This window comes from Cebus imitator, unplaced genomic scaffold (genome assembly GCF_001604975.1).
Source record: "Cebus imitator isolate Cc_AM_T3 unplaced genomic scaffold, Cebus_imitator-1.0 Scaffold69, whole genome shotgun sequence".
In the NCBI taxonomy this organism is placed as follows: Eukaryota; Metazoa; Chordata; class Mammalia; order Primates; family Cebidae; genus Cebus; species Cebus imitator.
The window spans coordinates 4,400,357-4,417,467 of NW_016107384.1; the positions used below are offsets into that span (position 1 = coordinate 4,400,357).

At 46.4% G+C, this 17,111-nt stretch overlaps 2 protein-coding genes and 1 long non-coding RNA gene across 3 annotated transcripts in view; 2 read left to right on the plus strand and 1 right to left on the minus strand.

Annotated features, from left to right (window-relative positions):
* The window catches only part of MIPOL1 (mirror-image polydactyly 1), a 373,668-nt gene extending 371,943 nt beyond the window's left edge, over positions 1 to 1,725 (plus strand). Inside the window, exon 14 of the transcript XR_001826007.2 lies at positions 1,303 to 1,725. The gene's annotated coding sequence lies outside the window, so the exon portion shown is untranslated. The remainder of the gene's footprint in view (positions 1 to 1,302) is intronic.
* A 7,638-nt stretch (positions 1,726 to 9,363) lies between these two features.
* Positions 9,364 to 11,102, plus strand: LOC119471677. The gene is made up of 2 exons (XR_005200741.1): positions 9,364 to 9,451; positions 9,682 to 11,102. It is a non-coding gene; the product is annotated as an uncharacterized LOC119471677 (long non-coding RNA).
* A 245-nt stretch (positions 11,103 to 11,347) lies between these two features.
* Positions 11,348 to 16,837, minus strand: FOXA1 (forkhead box A1). Its single transcript, XM_017530851.2, has 2 exons — positions 16,465 to 16,837; positions 11,348 to 14,076 (listed from the first exon to the last, which is right to left on the minus strand). Exons 1-2 carry the CDS (start codon positions 16,534 to 16,536, stop codon positions 12,736 to 12,738), a joined length of 1,413 nt encoding a protein of 470 aa, XP_017386340.1. The 5' UTR covers positions 16,537 to 16,837; the 3' UTR covers positions 11,348 to 12,735.
* Between the last annotated feature and the right edge of the window lie 274 nt (positions 16,838 to 17,111).

The window sequence follows — 17,111 nt, forward strand, 5'->3', positions numbered from 1 at the left end:
ATAGGATTGGTGCTTGTGTCAGGTTATTCTGGGGAGAGTTCAAGAAAGTGGGACTCTGTTTACAGCTGTAATTTGTAAAGAAGCAACAGTTACTCTTATTAGCTAGGATGAGGGTATGTTTGCTAAAGTTGTAGTTTACATAGTGATCTTGTTTTCATCTGTGCTAAGACAAAATTACAAAGTGGTCTTGGTTTTGTCTCACTTCAATCTGGTTATAGAGTGTCTTTGTCTAATGTTGGTGTTCAGTAAAATCATTTGGTCAGTATGTTTGTCCCAGAGAGAAGGCAGGACTCCTCATCTGCGACCTAATGGAGGATGCGTTGGTATAGGAGTATAAATGTTCAGTTGGGATAAGGGTAGATGAAGAAATGGATGAGAGGTAAAATCATCTCTCTCTCTCTCTTTTTTTTTTTTTCTTTTTCAGTGAAGTTAGAAACAAGATCATCAGCCAAGATTTGGGAGAAAGGGAGATGAAATCTCTCAAAGGAAAAAAAACATCTTGCTGTTTTCAAAAGTTAAATACAACATCAACCAGGGACCATGGCCATCCAGAGAACTGAGTTCCATAGCAAAGAAAATTAATGCTTCCACTCACCATCATAAAAATGGACTCCCCACTCCCACTTGAATCCTCTGTTTTTGTGTATGTAAATAACTAGATGCCTTGCTCATTTCGGGTATTAGGTGTGATTGAGAGATAACTCACTTAGCGGCAGCAGCAGTAGTTTCTGTGCATGCTATAGCCCATGCTCTTGTGAGCATCAAAAGGAGATGAAGCCTGATTAACCATTTTGAAATCTATCGGATGAGAAGTCCTTACAAAACAACTTTTATACGCTTTAATTAAAAACGTGTTCCGGCCGCTCAGAGCTGAATGGGCTTCAGGGGGAGCAGGGCTGAGCCTGTTGCTATGACAACACCAAATCTTTTCACGCCTGGCCCTTCCTCAGCACACTCTGTCTAGCTCTCCCCAGCTACTAATTTGCCTGTGTCCCATCTCTCACTCCCTCAGTCCCCGGGGCTGTGAGTCTATATATGACCTAATACCTTTTGCTGCTTCTGCTATGGTACTTCCGTTTCTCTCATCTTTTCAACACTTATATTTCCTTGGCAATCTCAGTTTTCTGTTCCTCTTGAAAACAAGTTACCCACCTGAGTTAAAAAACACTTAAAATTTTTATTTCAAAGCATGGTAATCATTGTTTATTATCCTCAATGATAATTTCAGTTGTAATTCAATGATAATTCTTGCCTGTAGTTGAGAGGAATCTTACTATGTTCTACATATTTTTTATATTTCAGGTTGAACACTGGCTATTATACCACTTTTTCTGTTGCTGAGGATAAGATGAAAATATAAAGGATTCTGTTATACTCCAGGAAAGTTAATTTGTGCTTAATGTTAAAATCTGAGGTTATTCCACAAACAGCATCACCTGGTAACAACTGTAAGTGAACATAAGACTTTAAAATATGTGTTTACTATAAATCCTGGGGGAAAAAAAGCAAATCTTAGTTTATTTAAGAAGTATCTTTGGATATTTTAAGGTAGTACTCATTTTCCAGGGAACTGAATAAAACCCAGCACTGTCACTTGCTGTATCATATAAATCATCAAGACTGAGTAGAACTTTCTCCTCTCAAGACCAAGTAGCAAATTGGAAGGAAGCTGAAATATTTGCAATCTTGTATTCAATAGATGTATGTAAATTATAGTATTATTACACAACTTCTCAGTATCACTCTTTGACTCATCAGAGACCTTACAATATTTCATTTTGATTCTAATTATGATTTTCCCTTTTCACCTATTCCATTTTATAAGATGAGGTAGGTGAATGGAATGCAGTGGAGATCATTTCTCAATATTTCTCATTTCCTCTCTCTGCTTACCTCACAATCTGTTCTTGCTATGAGTATACTTCTAAAGTGAATTATCTGTCAGACTAAAGGAGCATTTCCTTTCTAATTGCCTGACTCAGCGGAAATGCTGAAGTATGAAAGACAGGGGTAAGCCTGAACATAGCATGGTCACTGTTGAGAGGGTGGGCTACTCCTTTGGCACTTTGGGAGCCAGAGTCTGGTTCTGAGTCTGGGATGCCAAATCATAATGCAGCACTCCAGTTCCAGCTTCTGAATCTCTGCAATTGAAATATAGAAGTTTTACTTCTCTTTAGAAGTTTTATAATGAACTGCCTTGGTCTATTTGCTTTTAAAAACTCTGATATAATGTATTCCTGATAGGACACATGTAAATCTCTGGGTCACAAGGAACAAACCCTCTGAAATCTCTCCAGTAAGAGAAACAGTATTCTCAATGAACCAACTCCAAATTCGTTTCTAGTTTTCTTTCTTATAATTTAAGAGTTTACCATATTTTGAGAAGTTTAGGTCCTATGATGTCTTATCATAAATTAAAAGGCAAAGAGACTTCATGACTTAGCATTTGGGTGACGTCTCACAAATGGATCAAGTCTCATGTTTATAATGCTGGTATCATTCAAAGGAATTTGAGATTTAAATTTATTATTTCCCTCTCGGTATTAAGAATAGAAAATCAAATGCTTAATACATATTAAAGGAAGTTTCCCAACTGGGATTTTGTTTGGATCAATCTTACATAGGAACTAAATAAAGTAAGTATGTATAAATTGGCTAAATAAATAAAGAGACAAGCATTTGGGTATCTGAAACAGGTTTGAGAACTAATAAAAATGGATCCTAAAAGAGGCATGTTAAAATGCAAGACAATTTTACCTTAATAAATAACAGAGAAAATATTCAGTTGGCAAAATGTTTTGCACCATGAATATAATTTAAGAAACTCGAGAAGTGAAAAGGAGTCCTTCAATTCTTGACATTTAAATCTATTCAAGACATGGCTTGGGAATATTCTGAGGAGAGTAATCTTGCAGATGAGTGAACTAGAAGACATAAAGGGTCTTTTCGATCACTATTTTCCATGGCTTCATGGTTCAGAGAATCTCAAGGCTGAAATAGGCTTTGGAGTTGCACTTTAGATTACATTGGATTTTCATTTCTGTGGAAATGTTTCCCATCTCCTTCCTTCCTAATTCTGTTCCATGGCCAAAGACATCTACATGAAAATCATAGTATCTTTTGTTTAGTAATTCATCCGTCCTATGAGGTCCTGCTCACCTGAAGCCACATAATCCTTTATGTGTGCTCAGACACTAGATAAATTGTTTATGTGATAAACCACAGGCCTGTCCTGTAGCTTCTGTGGTCGGGTGACTATCTGTCAGAATTAAAGCTTTTTTGGTGGTTGTTTTGAACATATTGTTATGCAGGGAATAGTTCTTACCCTGGGTCCTGGGTCCTCTGAAGTCCTCAAAATATCATGAAAAATAATTCTTAAATAGCTATACTTACATATAACTTTCTCTGATTATACATATTATGTTAAATTCTTATTCAAATTGTTAATATGTAAAATCTAATTCACTGCCATCTTTACCCTGTATAAATGCCTTTCTCTTCCCATTATTTCTAAGCATGTGACAATGAATATGCAAAGGAAGCACAGCAGTCCACCAGGTGTGGGATGTGTGTGGCACAATTCAAGACAAAGATTAAATCTCCACTCGATGTTGCAAAAGAGATTTTATAAAAGGTGACTGAAGTAAGTCACCACAATGTAAATGAACCAGTCACCAAGATTCAAACCTATTTTTAGTAAGTTAATAAAAAAAATGGGCTAAGGGTCCAAAAGAGAAGTCATTCATTTTTTTTGAGAACTTGTAGAATCCAGAGTTTAAAACCCACCTAAAGAATAGAATTTCCCATACACTTCTTTATTAGAGACTCAGAATAGCTGCAAGGTAAAAGTTTTACATCGTTTCTGAGGTAAATGAAAACTATTTACCTCAGACTTCATTAAAGTAAATATATGTTTTAATGTAAATTACATTTAGAATTCTGCTCCATAAGACAAAGGGGAAAAAAAGAAAGCCTCGGAACAAAAAACTGGTCTTTTAATCTTACACACCAAGAGGAACCCCCCCCCCCACCTCACTGCCCCCAGTGCGGTGGCCTTAACATTAAAGGTTGTAGTCAGAGTCAACGGGTTGAATTTGTGAAGACTACTCTACTTTATGCTGAAGAGAATTAAATAACTAATCCCTATATCTCCTGATGAAAATAATGCCTTGCTGAAAGTCAAATCTGTAACACTTCTCTTGGTTGACCTCAAATCAGCAATTACTCAATTTCTTTCTCCCTTGCTTTCAGGACAGTTGTACAGATGAGAAATTCTTGTGGATGCTCCTCTAAGTCAATATATCTATTTGAGTGAATATATATAGTTATCTGCCTGTCTATATACCTCCTACAGCATGTGTCTGGCTCTAATTCTCTGAAGAGAAAGGTGAAGAATCCATTGCTTGTAGGTTGGGATAGTCATGACTCATTGGTGAGGAACCACCAATCCACAGTTACCACCACAGAGCATTTCAATAAGTGTTCTGTATTTTAAAGGACTTTAAATTGTTATTATTATTATTTACCTGTCTAAAACAAAACTGCACTCCGAACTTTCCTCAGTAATGGGGGGTGAGGGAGAGTAAGGTTGTGTAGGAAGCATCTCAGTAATGCCTAGAACTGCGATTTAAGACACCAGATGCCATCTTCTTTGCTCATGATTCCTAGAGATTCAAAATATAATCTCTTTCTCTCTCTCTTTTCCCCATCCCTCTCTCTTTCTTCCTCTCTCCCCCGTTCTCTCTCTCTCTCTCTCTCTCTCTCTCACACACACACACACACACACACACACAAGAGGTCAAGACATGCAATGTCTGTTTTAGCCGATTTTCACCTCCACCTTGGTACAATCAAGACGGCAGATAGGCGGGGGCTGGAGGTGGCTGAAAGGGCAGGGATGGTGGTGGAATCTGGGAGGAGGCGACATTCATGTCAGGTGGCGGTCCCAGGCAGTGTCCATGGGCCCGGGGGAGGAGGGGACAAGGGATCATGTCCCAAGCCCAGACCCCTGCACTAGGGGGAGGGATCCGCTGTCCCGTGGGCCTCGCTTAGGCTCCTGGGGCACCTTTCCGCAATGGCTGGCGTGGAAGCGAGAGGGGGCCTAGTTTTTCGGTGCCAGGTTGCGAATACAGCCGGCTCCGCGCCGAGGCTGGGCGGCGCGGCCCGGATGCTGAGAACCCCGCACGCTCAGCTAGGGACGCAGGGCGGCTTCGCAGCTGGAGGCCGGGAGAGAGGATATACCCAGTCTGCGGAGGCTGCCCTCGGGGGATGGTTGCGAAGGGAGGAACGAAAAATAAATCTAAATCAAACGACAGAGCCGTCCCGCCCCTCTCTGCTTGGTCCCTGCGGGCGGCGCCAGTAGTCCCGCAGCCTCCCTACCGCCCGCGCCCCAGCGCCCAGAGGGCGCCGAATTGGGCCTGGCGGGCCAGGACTGCGCCTCTGCGCGGGTCCCAGGAGCGCTGTTCGCCGGCCCGCCCCGCCCGGCCGGGCCCCTCCGGCGGGATAGAGCCCTGCTTTGCTCTTTTCGTTGGCCAAGCACAATTGTGTTATTGGAGATAATGAATTCAATCCCCATCAAAGGGCATTAGGCTCGCCCGGGCCCAGGAGTTGCTGATGCTTTTTTTTTTTTTTTTTTTTTCAAACCAGGAATGAAAGAGGGGAAAAAAAATTCTCTGGGGGAGCCTTTTCCCTGATCGCTGCTTTTGAAGTGAAGGGGCCTGGGCATTGTTGTTCACCTCGCGGCCCATACGGCTGAAGAAAGCCCGGGCTTTTGATGGGCTGAGAACCGCCTCGGCAATGAGCACCACGTCGGGCAGCGCGGCCTGCGGGCAGCATATGTCTTGAGGCACACGGGCACCGTCTGGCGGGCCAGGGTCCAGCGGGGAGGGGGCTCGGCCCGAGAGGCCGGGACTGGAGACCCGGCGAGCACCCAGCGGCGGGGACCTTTGGGCTTCAGGCCTCGGGGCAGGTCTGCAGTTCCTCCCGCCTACCTGGCGTAGCGCAGGGGATCCACCTGTGTGGCTGATGAGTGAAGACCTCCGACTGGGAGGGCGCAAAACCCTTTGGGGGTGAGGGTGGGGAAAGGTGGTTTCTCCCTGATGGCAGGGAACGGGCTGGTCTTTATTTTTAAGCACTGGGGACCCAGCATCTAAGGTGGCTGGCTCGGCTAGAGCTTAATGAGTCTGCGACCCCGAAGGTGTGCACTCCGCGAGGGGCCTTCGTGCAACACGCAGTTAGGACTTTTCACCTGTGACTCTGCACACAGCACAGCGCGGCGGAGCTCCCGGCCGCGGGAGTGGGGTGGGGGAAGCAGACACTCAGCTGCAGGCGCGCAGCCCGCTCCGCCGGAGGGGCAGTTTCCGGAGCGTCCGCGGTGTCTGGCTGCGCGCAGTTTGTGCCCAGGACCGCGCACTGGCATCAGGTCACCTTTTCTAAAACTTGTTTCAGGCATTTAAGTTTACTTTCAGTGTTCCCAATGTGAACTTTCCCCACCTCGATTCGCTCCCCCATCCCCGGTCAGCCCAAGGGCTCTTTGGCCCAAGGGTCAGCAACCAGAGCTGTTCGGTTCCCTTCCCTGCCCTCCCCATCTCCAATCCCCTCCTCCCCTCCGCGAAGGATCCGGGTTATCCGCCCCATTAATATATTAGCCAGGCATGACACAAAGGAAGCGCGTGTCAGCAGAAGGCGGTGTGACTCCAGGGAGAGGCGAGGAAACCTGGACGAGGCCCTGCGCTACAACACGGCTCATTGCAGCTTGAGTTCCTCAATTGGCCTCCACCAACGAAAAGCGGTGGAGGACGCAGCGGGCGTTGGTGCCCAGGGTTGAGCCGCAATTGGTTTACGAGTGTATAGGTGGACTGCGGTAGTGAGGCACAAAGCCCCTCAGGTGGGATCCAGAGCTAGGGGAACGTTCCAATAATATCCCAATCACCTGAATCAGGCAAAGAAATTCCGCTCTCCTGGAGCACGGGACTAGGCGGGCGCCTTCTTCCTCCCTCGGGCATAATGGACGCTTTAAATATACAAAGGATACAAACCGCCGCAAAGCCCCTTACAGTCTTTTCATTAATTGTTTGTGTTTTAAAACAATCCTTTAGTGTAAGAGAGAGAAACCAAAAAACTGACCCGGGATATGAGCGGGCAAGCAAAAGAGTAACAAATGTACTCCTTTTCAAAGGTGTGTGTGGAGGGGAGGGGGAGGACTAAGGAGGTTTCCAATTTAATTCATTGTTCCGTATTTCCAGGCAATGCTTTGGGGGGAATTTCCAGGTTGTTTTTTTCTTGCTTTCAGAAATTAAAAAAAAGAAAAAGCCCCTGATTTGTAATCTTGAACGGGTGTTAAGAGACGTAAAAAGTCAAACCAAGGCAACCTCACACCTAAATTCTGAGTCAGGCCTGCCGTGAGTGTCACTGGCCTGGTTCTTAACTTGATTTCGCTAGTGACTTGACCTGCATTCCACCTGGATTCTGATGTGTTCCAGCACGATTCTACTTAAGCCCGTTCCTTACCGGATTTTGAGGGAGAATATCTTGCCTCTGTCCTGTAGGTTGACTGGAACATAGAGAACCCCAAAAGATTACGGAGTGGCACCTGGAAGAAGGAGGGCTCCTTATTTCCTGGGGCTGCAAGGGGGAGGAGCACTCACTCTCACCATGCGCTTTGCTCTTACATTGTAGTCACAGCTAACGTAATTGAAGAAATAAGGAAGTTAAATAGAAAAAGAAAGGTGGCAAGTGAGGATTTCCCCCTTGTCAGGTGTTTTAAAATGTTTATAATAGGAAAATGCATGCATTTTACAAGTTAAAATTGAACGACATGGGTATTTTCCAGTCCCGTATTGCTTTGTAAAATGATGGTGGAGAACAAAAAGCTGAGGGCTGCACTCCCAGTTGGCCAAAGTTCAAAGAACCACGCTGGGCTGGGGCTAAAAAGGGAAAAGCCAGTGGGGCTGTTATCCCCCAAACTTAACTATTTGGAAGAAAAAAACAGAAGATTTAAGGTAATCTGTTGTTAAAAGTTATTTGGATACACTAAATAACGTCGTGGATGAAAATAAAACATAAGTGGCTACTTTAAAAAATCCTTTACCTTGCCAAATAGATTCTATTTATAAACAGGAATATTGTGAAATCTTCACGTTTTTTCATTTTCTTACATTTTTACTCTCATGAGAATCTGTTGATTCTAACGATTCTTTTACTTTGAGAAAATTTTGTTTTTCAGTTTCAGCATAATTTGAATACCTATTTAGTTCTAGGTATATTTAAAACAATCACCTTTTTGCATATAACTATCTTGGAGTAATTAGGCATGTTCTTAACTCCATTTGGTTGCAAAGCACACTTTATTACAATTATTTAATTTTTGAAGGCAAAATATTTTTTACAAATGTATAAAATGTCTATTAATTATTTAAGCAATTTTATTTTTCAACAATTTTTTTCCTCTTGACATTGAGGTATCACATTAAAATACATGATAGCTAAATGTTCTACAATATTACTGCTAAATCAACAGAAAGCCAATTGATCTTGAGGAAAGGTTAATTAATTTGGGCTACAGGTCTCCTACTTTGGCTCGCATTGAAAGGAATTTGTATTGATCTCAGCAATTTTTTGCAAAAAAACTTAATAAGCATGTTTGTGGAATTGAGACCAATTTTTCAAAATGCCAAAACAAGGGCTTACATTTTTATCACTTCAAGACTCCTCTTCTGTCATGGCTCATTCAAATCTGTTAGAATTCTGAGAAAAATAATGTGTTTTATACTTTCAGTGAAATCAATCAGGTATCTAGCCTTCAGAAAATGAAAACAGAGGTTAGGAGCTTTAGTAGGATCTTGTTTGTTTTAATCCCTCCTTCCCTAATAATTCTTACCAGTTTATTCTGTATGAGGGGGATCACAAAGGGACGATGGAAATTAAATTTTGTCTTTGATTTAAACACAGTATTAGTCATCATGTAGAAAATGGACAGAGCTTCCTTTCGCTTGTGAACACTTGAGAGTTGTTTAATTTTTGCTGAATAGAACCGATGAGCTTTTCTTCTTCCCTATCTTTGGTTCTCTTTTTATCATCTTAAAAATGTTTCAGACCTGTGCTTCCTAAACGCAAGGTGAGAGTAACAATTGCAGCTCCCCTCCCCTGTCCTATACTCACTCCCAAAGTTTTTTTTTTCTCCTTTTTTTCTAGAAGTGTTTTCTCGGTGGCGTTGGTGGGTCCGAGTGCCTCTGGAGCTGTACACTTGGGTCAGGAGGAATGCTTTCCCTCCTCGCCCCTCCCCGCCCCCTCCCTCCCCTCTCCGAGGACCCCTCCCCCATCTCGGGCGAAATTCCTGAATCCTGCGAGCGGGGCACTGCGGCGGGGCAGTCAGCAGGCCCTTTCCGGCCCTGGTCTTCAGGAGCTGGCGAGGTGAAGAAATGTGGAAACACCGAGACGAAAAGTGGATGGGGTGGGTGGTCGCAGAAAGGCAGCGCTCTCGGGAGGGTACCCGCACTCCCTCGGAACCACAGATGTTTTCCTCCTGTCCCAGGGCCGCGGCGCCCCGGCCCGGGCGCCCGAGCGTTTGTGTGTTCGGGTTTCCGAGGAAGGGATTACGCAGCGGGAGAAGCCGCGCCAACGCGGGCCGCGGGGGCCGCTGGAGCCGTAACGAGGCGGCTGGCCTTCTTTGTTGACTTTTAGGTCCCGGGCTCAACAGGAGATTTATTCGCTAGGAGGGGAAAATGCCCAAACAATGAAGAACTAACTGCGCTTGTCACCTCGAGATGCTTGCTGTCCTGCTCTGTCCGCCTTCCCTGGCAACCAGCTGTCCTGGATGCCAACCCGCGCGCGTCCTAACGCGCGGGCGGCAGGTCGCATCGCCCAGAGGTGGCGGAGTGTGAGATCCGAGAACCGCGAGAAGCCCACGAGGTAGGGCTGAGCCTGCAGGCTCCCCGCAACCCAGCTCCTGAGGCAGGCCTCCAAAGTACCCCCTTCCCCGCATAACTAGAAAAAGTCTCCGGCAAGTAAGAGAGCAAGAGCTAAGGCTAACTTAAGCTTTATGGGGTGAGGGCAAGGCGCTGATGTTTCTATTACGTTGAAAAGGAGAAACAGGACAGCACAGAAGTTAAACATCTTAGATTCAGTGGGGGCGGGATTCCCAGGCCCAAGCCCACGCCTTTATATTACATTTGGAAGCTGAATTTGCCAACGTTTGTTTACCTTATGTAAATATGAGTAACTGTTGGGATTGGAAGCTTTTTCCTCTCTTGGGGACTTTAATGTCCTTCCGAGGCCTCCAAGACAGGGTTTGAAATTACTCAAGCTAGTAATTTCCCTCCTCTCCTCCTTTCATTAGTTGAAGTGAGCTGGGGTGTGGGATTTCTAGATTTTTCTCAAGTGCTACATGGCACCCTTTCTCTCATCTGGGGAGGCAATTACGCTATAATTAAGGGACTCACACAGCTCTTTTTATCTTGTCCCCGGTGTGGAGTGGGGCGATCAAAGTAAAGGCTGTCCAAGTTCAAGCCCTGGTGAGGATGGAGTTCATACACAAGGGCTCAGGCAGGCCGGCCTCCGCTTGAGCTGGTGTTGTTATTGTTGATGTCAATCCGAACAAGACTTACAAAGAAATAGGTGGACTGGAAAGTGAGCCTGCTATCAAAGGAGATTAATCATTTTGTGATCCCAAGCAACTATGGGGTGTGAAGTTGCATTTAAAAGCCCTTAGAAGGCAAACAAATAATCAACTTTAAGTACTTAGGAACGATATTTTTGAATAAAAATGTAAAAAATATCTTCACAAAATGCAAAATAGCGGCCAACCTAAATTGTCTTGTCGGCACAACGCTGCCCCTGCCAGAGCGAATTAACTTCCCTCCTCCCACCTCCTCTGGAGCTACCCTGATGGCTAAGTTTTGTTTCTCTTTTAATGAGAAGAGGGTTCAGGAGTCTCTGTTGGAGACAACTTAATTCTATCAGCCACAGCTGATATTTTATTTTCATTGGAAGAATTCTCAGATAATGGAAAGTGATACATTGGGGAAGGAGGAAAGGTAGTTAAATTAATATTTGATTTTGTAGTGGAAAGGCTCAAAGGAAACACAGAAGGCTTAAGCCGGTGTGAGAAAAAAAATGAAGTAAACATCACTGGGAACAAAGAATCATAAAAATCTCAATTCTTGGAGTATTAATTCAATTTATGCACTTTACTTGAATTTCTTTCAGTGCTTTTTACTAGCTACACATTCATTAAAATCACAGACAAAACAATTTTGTTTTTGTCATTATATTCAGTTCTAGAATTTGAAAAATATCGTATTTAGAATATCCACTTCGGATTTAGTTAAGAGAAATAACAGAAATCCTCTTTTGTTACCATTTGATTTATTTAAAGTCCTTAACTGCAAATGATCAAGAACATTTTCCACGGCTTAAAATCTCGTATTATTTTTGTTATTTAAATCAAAATACTTTTAATTACAATCACATTGATAAAAATTAACATTTTAATTTGTAATTTTAACCATCATTTAAAGCAATTTCAGCTGTAAAGGAAAAGAATAAACCATGCAATAAATTAACATTGAGAAAGCAAAAAGAAATAATAATGAAACCCGTCTGGCTATACTAACACCATGTCCAACTGTGGAAAGTGCATTAACACTGGATGAAACAAGCACATGATAGCAATGATTAAAATGGCCACAATCAATAGGATTTTGGAATCTTGGACCACGTTTTGAAATCCGGCTCCCTATAACTTCTCTCTCCTCCAACATCATAATATTCAATTTTTCTGGAAAAAAATATTCTTTAAATGGTATACAATCATAGAAGCTAATTTTATACGTTATGTGACCTCAGAATGACATGACCATGGCACTCTGCAAAGCAAGAAGCAGAGTTCTGGAGGGCAATTCCTGAGGAACTGATTCCCAGGGCAGTCTGTGGGTAGAGAGGACAAAGGGGTTGGGGTCCTTGTAACTTTTCGGTCAAGTAACTCTTGAGAATGCATCATGTATATCACCTATCTATTACCTCTATATGTTGTGTAAATATACGAAGGATGTCTACATATCTGAGCATGTGCATAATCAAGTCCATACACAATATATATGTATTTCATTTAAAGACATCTGCTCTCTGCATGTATCAGAAATGTAAACTGAAAAGCAAATGGCTCTGATGTTTATAATCTGTTTATATCTTGCTACATAACAGCAGTATTGTCTTTCAATACTTTTACGAGCCTCTAGTGTATACGTGTTTCTTCACCATTTCAATTCTTATGGTTAAGAGTATTGCCACAGACCTGTAAACTCGTAGGGGGTCAGGTAAGGAGGGGGAAAAATCACAAACAAATATTTTACAAACTTGACCATCTTCCTTTTTTGTTTTTTTTAAATAACCCTGCACAGACTAGAATGTTGTCTGGAGGGGAAAGAGGGAAGAAAGAGGGGGGCAAGGAAGGAGGAGAATTTCATATATACACATGTGGATCATTAAACTTCCCAGGAAAAAAATTGTTGGTTTGGGGTTGTCTTTGTAGTAATATACACAATGAGTTTTCAATACAATAATAAAGTAACAGTCTTTTGCACTGGGGGAAAGGTTGTGCATGAAAAATGAAATAAAAATAGTTGTTGGGATTTTATTATGCTGTTGTCGGTTTGGTTTGTGTTTTGTTTGCTGTTGAATTTTTTCATTCTTGCTACCAGCATGGCCATGCCAGACAAACCCCCCAGTCCCGGGGTGTTAGGAAGTATTTAGGACAGGTCTGGAATACACACCTTGGTAGTATGCCGGCTCCAGGGCTGAGGGCTCGATGGGGCTCCTGGTGGTCACTGAGGCGCTGCCAAGAGGCAGGCTGGCGGGCAACGTAGAGCCGTAAGGCGAGTACTGCAGTGCCTGCTCGTATGCCTTGAAGTCCAGCTTGTGCTGCTGCTCCGAGGAGGACATGAGGTTGTTGATGGAGAATGGGTGGTTAAAAGAGTAGTGGGGGTCCCCTTTCAGGTGCAGCTGGGACTCGTGGGGTGCCAGGCCGTGTGCTGGGTGAGAGGGGGGCACAGAGGCCAGCGCCCCGGGCCCGGAGCTTATGGGGGGTGCAGATGAGGAGGTTGGAGTCTTCAACTCCGAGGCGCCCCCTGTCGCAGTCGCCCCACTGTGGTCCAGAGTCTGGGGGCTGGTGTCGGGCCCAGGGGCCGGCGCGCCCTCTAGCTGGCCAGCCTTCCCGTGCATGCCCCGGTGGAGAGGTGAGTGGGCGCTGGGGTTAGCGGCGCCGGAGGGGTCCTTGCGGCTCTCAGGGCCGCCCTTGGTGCCACCGCTCCCGCTCCCGCTCGCGCCGCCTGCCCCCGGCTGCTTCTCGCACTTGAAGCGCTTCTGGCGGCGCAAGTAGCAGCCGTTCTCGAACATGTTGCCGGAGTCCGGGTGCAGCGTCCAGTAGGAGCCCTTGCCCGGCTTGTCCGGGGATCGCGCCACCTTGACAAAGCAGTCATTGAAGGACAGCGAGTGGCGGATGGAGTTCTGCCAGCGCTGCTGGTTCTGCCGGTAATAGGGAAAGAGGTCCATGATCCACTGGTAGATCTCGCTCAGCGTGAGCATCTTGCTAGGCGCCTGCTGGATGGCCATGGTGATGAGCGAGATGTACGAGTAGGGCGGCTTGGCGTGCGGGTAACTGCGCTTGAACGTCTTGGCGTCGCCGCTGCCGCCCGCGCTCCTGCGGCCCAGGTTGGACGGCGCGTACGCCATGGGGCTCATGCACGGGTTCATGGCAGCCGCGTAGGGGCTCAGGCCGTTCATGGAAGCCGCCGGCTGCGCGCCCATGGCGCCCATGCCGCCGGGGCTCAGCGCTGTCCCCATGGCCGTCACGCCGGCTGCCGTCATGGTGTTCATGGCACCTGCCGAGCCCCCTGCCATGCCGGCTACCGCGCTGGGGCTCAGGCCGGCCCCCAGGCCCGGGTTGGCATAGGACATGTTGAAGGACGCTGGGGTCATGTTGCCGCTCGTGGTCATGGTGTTCATGGTCATGTAGGTGTTCATGGAGTTCATGGAGCCCAGGCCTGAGTTCATGTTGCTGACTGGGACGGAGGAGTAGGCCTGGAGCGGAGACAGCGAGTGAAGAGGCCCCGGAGGGCGGGGTTAGTGGTGGGCGCCGGAGGGCTGCCGCCCGGAGCGAACCCGGGAGCAAGTGCAGAGCATTTCTGCAGAACACGAGACACTCCCAACCGGGGCAAACGGCTAGGCGCCCTCCCCAGACTAAGCAAAGACGTCTTGCACGGCAGGGGGAAAATCCTAGCACGGCAGGCATGAAAAGATAAGCGCAAAAACAGAAAATATGTCCCCAGGAAGATGTGTAATCGCCTTACAAGCCAGGCTCAGGGGCTGGCTTCCAGGGCCCCTTCATTACCTCCTCCATCCGCACCTGGCGGTATCCCAAGTCTCCACTTCAACCAGCCTCAGCAAAGCGCTCTTTGGGGAAAATCGTCTTTAAAACTCCAAAAATAGAATTAATCTCGGACCCTCTGCTTATTCACTTCACCCTTAGGGTGCAATGAGTTCCATGTCACAAGCCCGCTGGGGTGGACCACAGGGAACCACCAGCTCCACACCCTCTTCGCCTGAGTCTGTAGGCCTGGCTGACCACGCAGCGGTTTCGGTTTTTCTAGGAGGCTGTTAATGAAACTCCCTGATAGTGCAAATCATCTATGGACTGGGGACTCCTGAAACATTTATTTCCCGACAACTGGCTTTACTGTCCTAGGATTTTATTGCCTTTGGTGACTTTTTGTTGTTTATCATATTTAGAAGCAGTGTTTTCTACCTACCTGTAGCAACTATAATGTTAAAAGGGAAGCAAACTCAGAAATTAAATAAGTTTTGGAAAAATAAAACTAAAAACAGATCCATAACAGAAAGGGCTGGGAGGGGGTGCCATAATAATCTCAATGTGCTATATACTTTTGATTTTAACGTGGCTTTACATGTACACCGCTGCAAGCTATTCAGAAACTTGCATTAATTTTGTCACCACTTCACAGTCCCCTGTTTGAAAAATTTGGTGACACAGTTTGTCAAAACAAATCATTTTTTCCCCATAATGATATATTGCTGATGATGATTTCAATGCCTGGCTTTTGAAACTCCGTGAGTAGTCTTGAATAATTTAAAATTCTAAAATCAAATTCTACTTATTTTCTCTTAATGCTATTGTATTTACTAATTCTCAGATTTAACATGTAAGAAAGCACTTTTCTATAGGGGTCTTGATAGAATGGCGGGGTCGAGATGACTGCATCAGAATTAAACCTCTGGAAGACCTCTGAGCTCCTTTTAAAATCATCAAGAAGCGAAAATCCTTATCCATAGCAATGTGGGGAAGCATTAGGTACAGTATTTAAAAATACAGAACCTAGGGATGTTAAAAAGTACTCCTCTAATAATTTAATAAGGAATAATTACGTCCTTAAGTTTATTTTCATCAGCAAATATGAGTCCATCTGAAAACAAGAGAACAAATAGATTTAAATAGGAACACCCACTAAACTATGGTATGCAAATAAACTCAGAGGTAAACTTGTGAATATATGAATCTAAACACATTAGTTACCATCAAAATATTACCTGATTCTATATTTTCCTGTCCACGTCTTAGAAGTATTTTTTACCTTGGGGTTTTATTTTCTTTCTCTCTTCCCAAAATTATCCCAGGCAGTTCCAATACGCATTTCCAATAATGGCAATTAAACTTTTGGGGGTTAATAGCCAGCTGTTCCCAGAAAACTACTTTTAATAGGTGGCAGTTCTGCCTGTACCTGGTTTTCCCTGTAATCCTTTTATGCACATTGTAAAATAAACCCCAAGAACGTGCCACTAAGGGGACAATGAAGAGAAACAGGTTCTGGGCCCAGAGTTCTGAGAGAAGATTCTGGTCGTACTAGCGCCACCCAGCGGTTTTAGAGAAGAAGGAACACACTTCTCCCCAAACAGGGCTTTTGAAGAACAAGTTTTACGAAATTTAGAAATCGTTTCATTATTGAGACACTCAACTTGGCGGCAGGGCGCTTTAATTAGAAGAGGTCTGCGAATTAAACAGCGGGAGGAAGAAGTCTCCTTGCGGGCGTGCTCCGGCTTTCTCAGAGTTGCTTCTAACTCGCGCCCGCGCTCTCCCGCCCGCGGCACCCCGGGCCCGGCTCTCGCTCCCCGTCTCCGCTGGGAAGAGGCAAGTGCTTCCCAGAGCCGCTGTTTTCAAAGCCTGGAGTTTCCTAAAACTCTCTCGCCGTCTGCGAGAGTCGGGACAGACCAGGGCAGCAGGTCCCGCTTCCAGGCCCGGCCGAGGCCCGGCCGGGGCCACACCAGCGGGCAGGCAGCGATGGCACCGAGGAGGCGCCCCCGGCCCGCCCTGCCCGGCGCCCACCGTTCCCCGGCCTCCCCCGGCACGGGCTCCAGGGGCGCCCCGCCGGCCGCCCGCCTCGCCTCGCCTCTCACCTCCTGCGTATCCGCGTAGTAGCTGTTCCAGTCGCTGGTCTCATGCCCTTCCATCTTCACAGTCCCTAACATCCTGGAGCCACCCAGCCCGACGCAACCATCCAGCCCTGTGCGAAGCGACGGGCGGCCGCGCGGCGCGGCGCGGGGCGGGGGAGGGGAGCCGAGCCGCTGCAGTCACCCGAGCGCCCGCGCGGGCCCAACGCCACCCGGGCGAAGAGCTAGTCCGGAGCTGCGGGGCGCGGCGTGCGCGAAGGCGGAGGCGGCGGCGCAGCGGGCGGGGGCAGCGCAGGGGGCAGGCGGCTGCCGCGGAGCGCGGCGCCCGGGAGCGCCTCCGCGGGAAGTGAGCCGGCGGCCTCTGCGAGGCGAGTGCAGTTGAGCTGATGTGGATCTTACGTCGCTCGAGTGCCCACCTCCTCGTCCTCTCCCCATTTGTCCGCCGCACAAAGACGCTCGCACCTACAAAGCCCGAGGTGCACCTGCAAGGCGGCCGCCTGCCAGTCCGGCCGCCGCGCCTCCCGCCCAGCCACGCCGCCGCCGCCGCGCGCCCCCTCCCCTAGGTCTCCTCCCCCCAAGCCCGGCCCTCACTTTGTTTGCAAAGCAGTGTAATTGGTTTAAGCCCCGAGGCTAGGGAAAGAGGGAAATGGGGT

Bases quoted from the DNA above. Each gene is read 5' to 3' on its own strand.
- FOXA1 (XM_017530851.2), bottom strand. From the start codon at position 16,536: ATGTTAGGGACTGTGAAGATGGAAGGGCATGAGACCAGCGACTGGAAC. The intron at 14,077-16,464 runs GTGAGAGGCGAG...TCTCCGCTCCAG, and splicing joins ACTACGCGGATACGCAGGAG to GCCTACTCCTCCGTCCCAGT.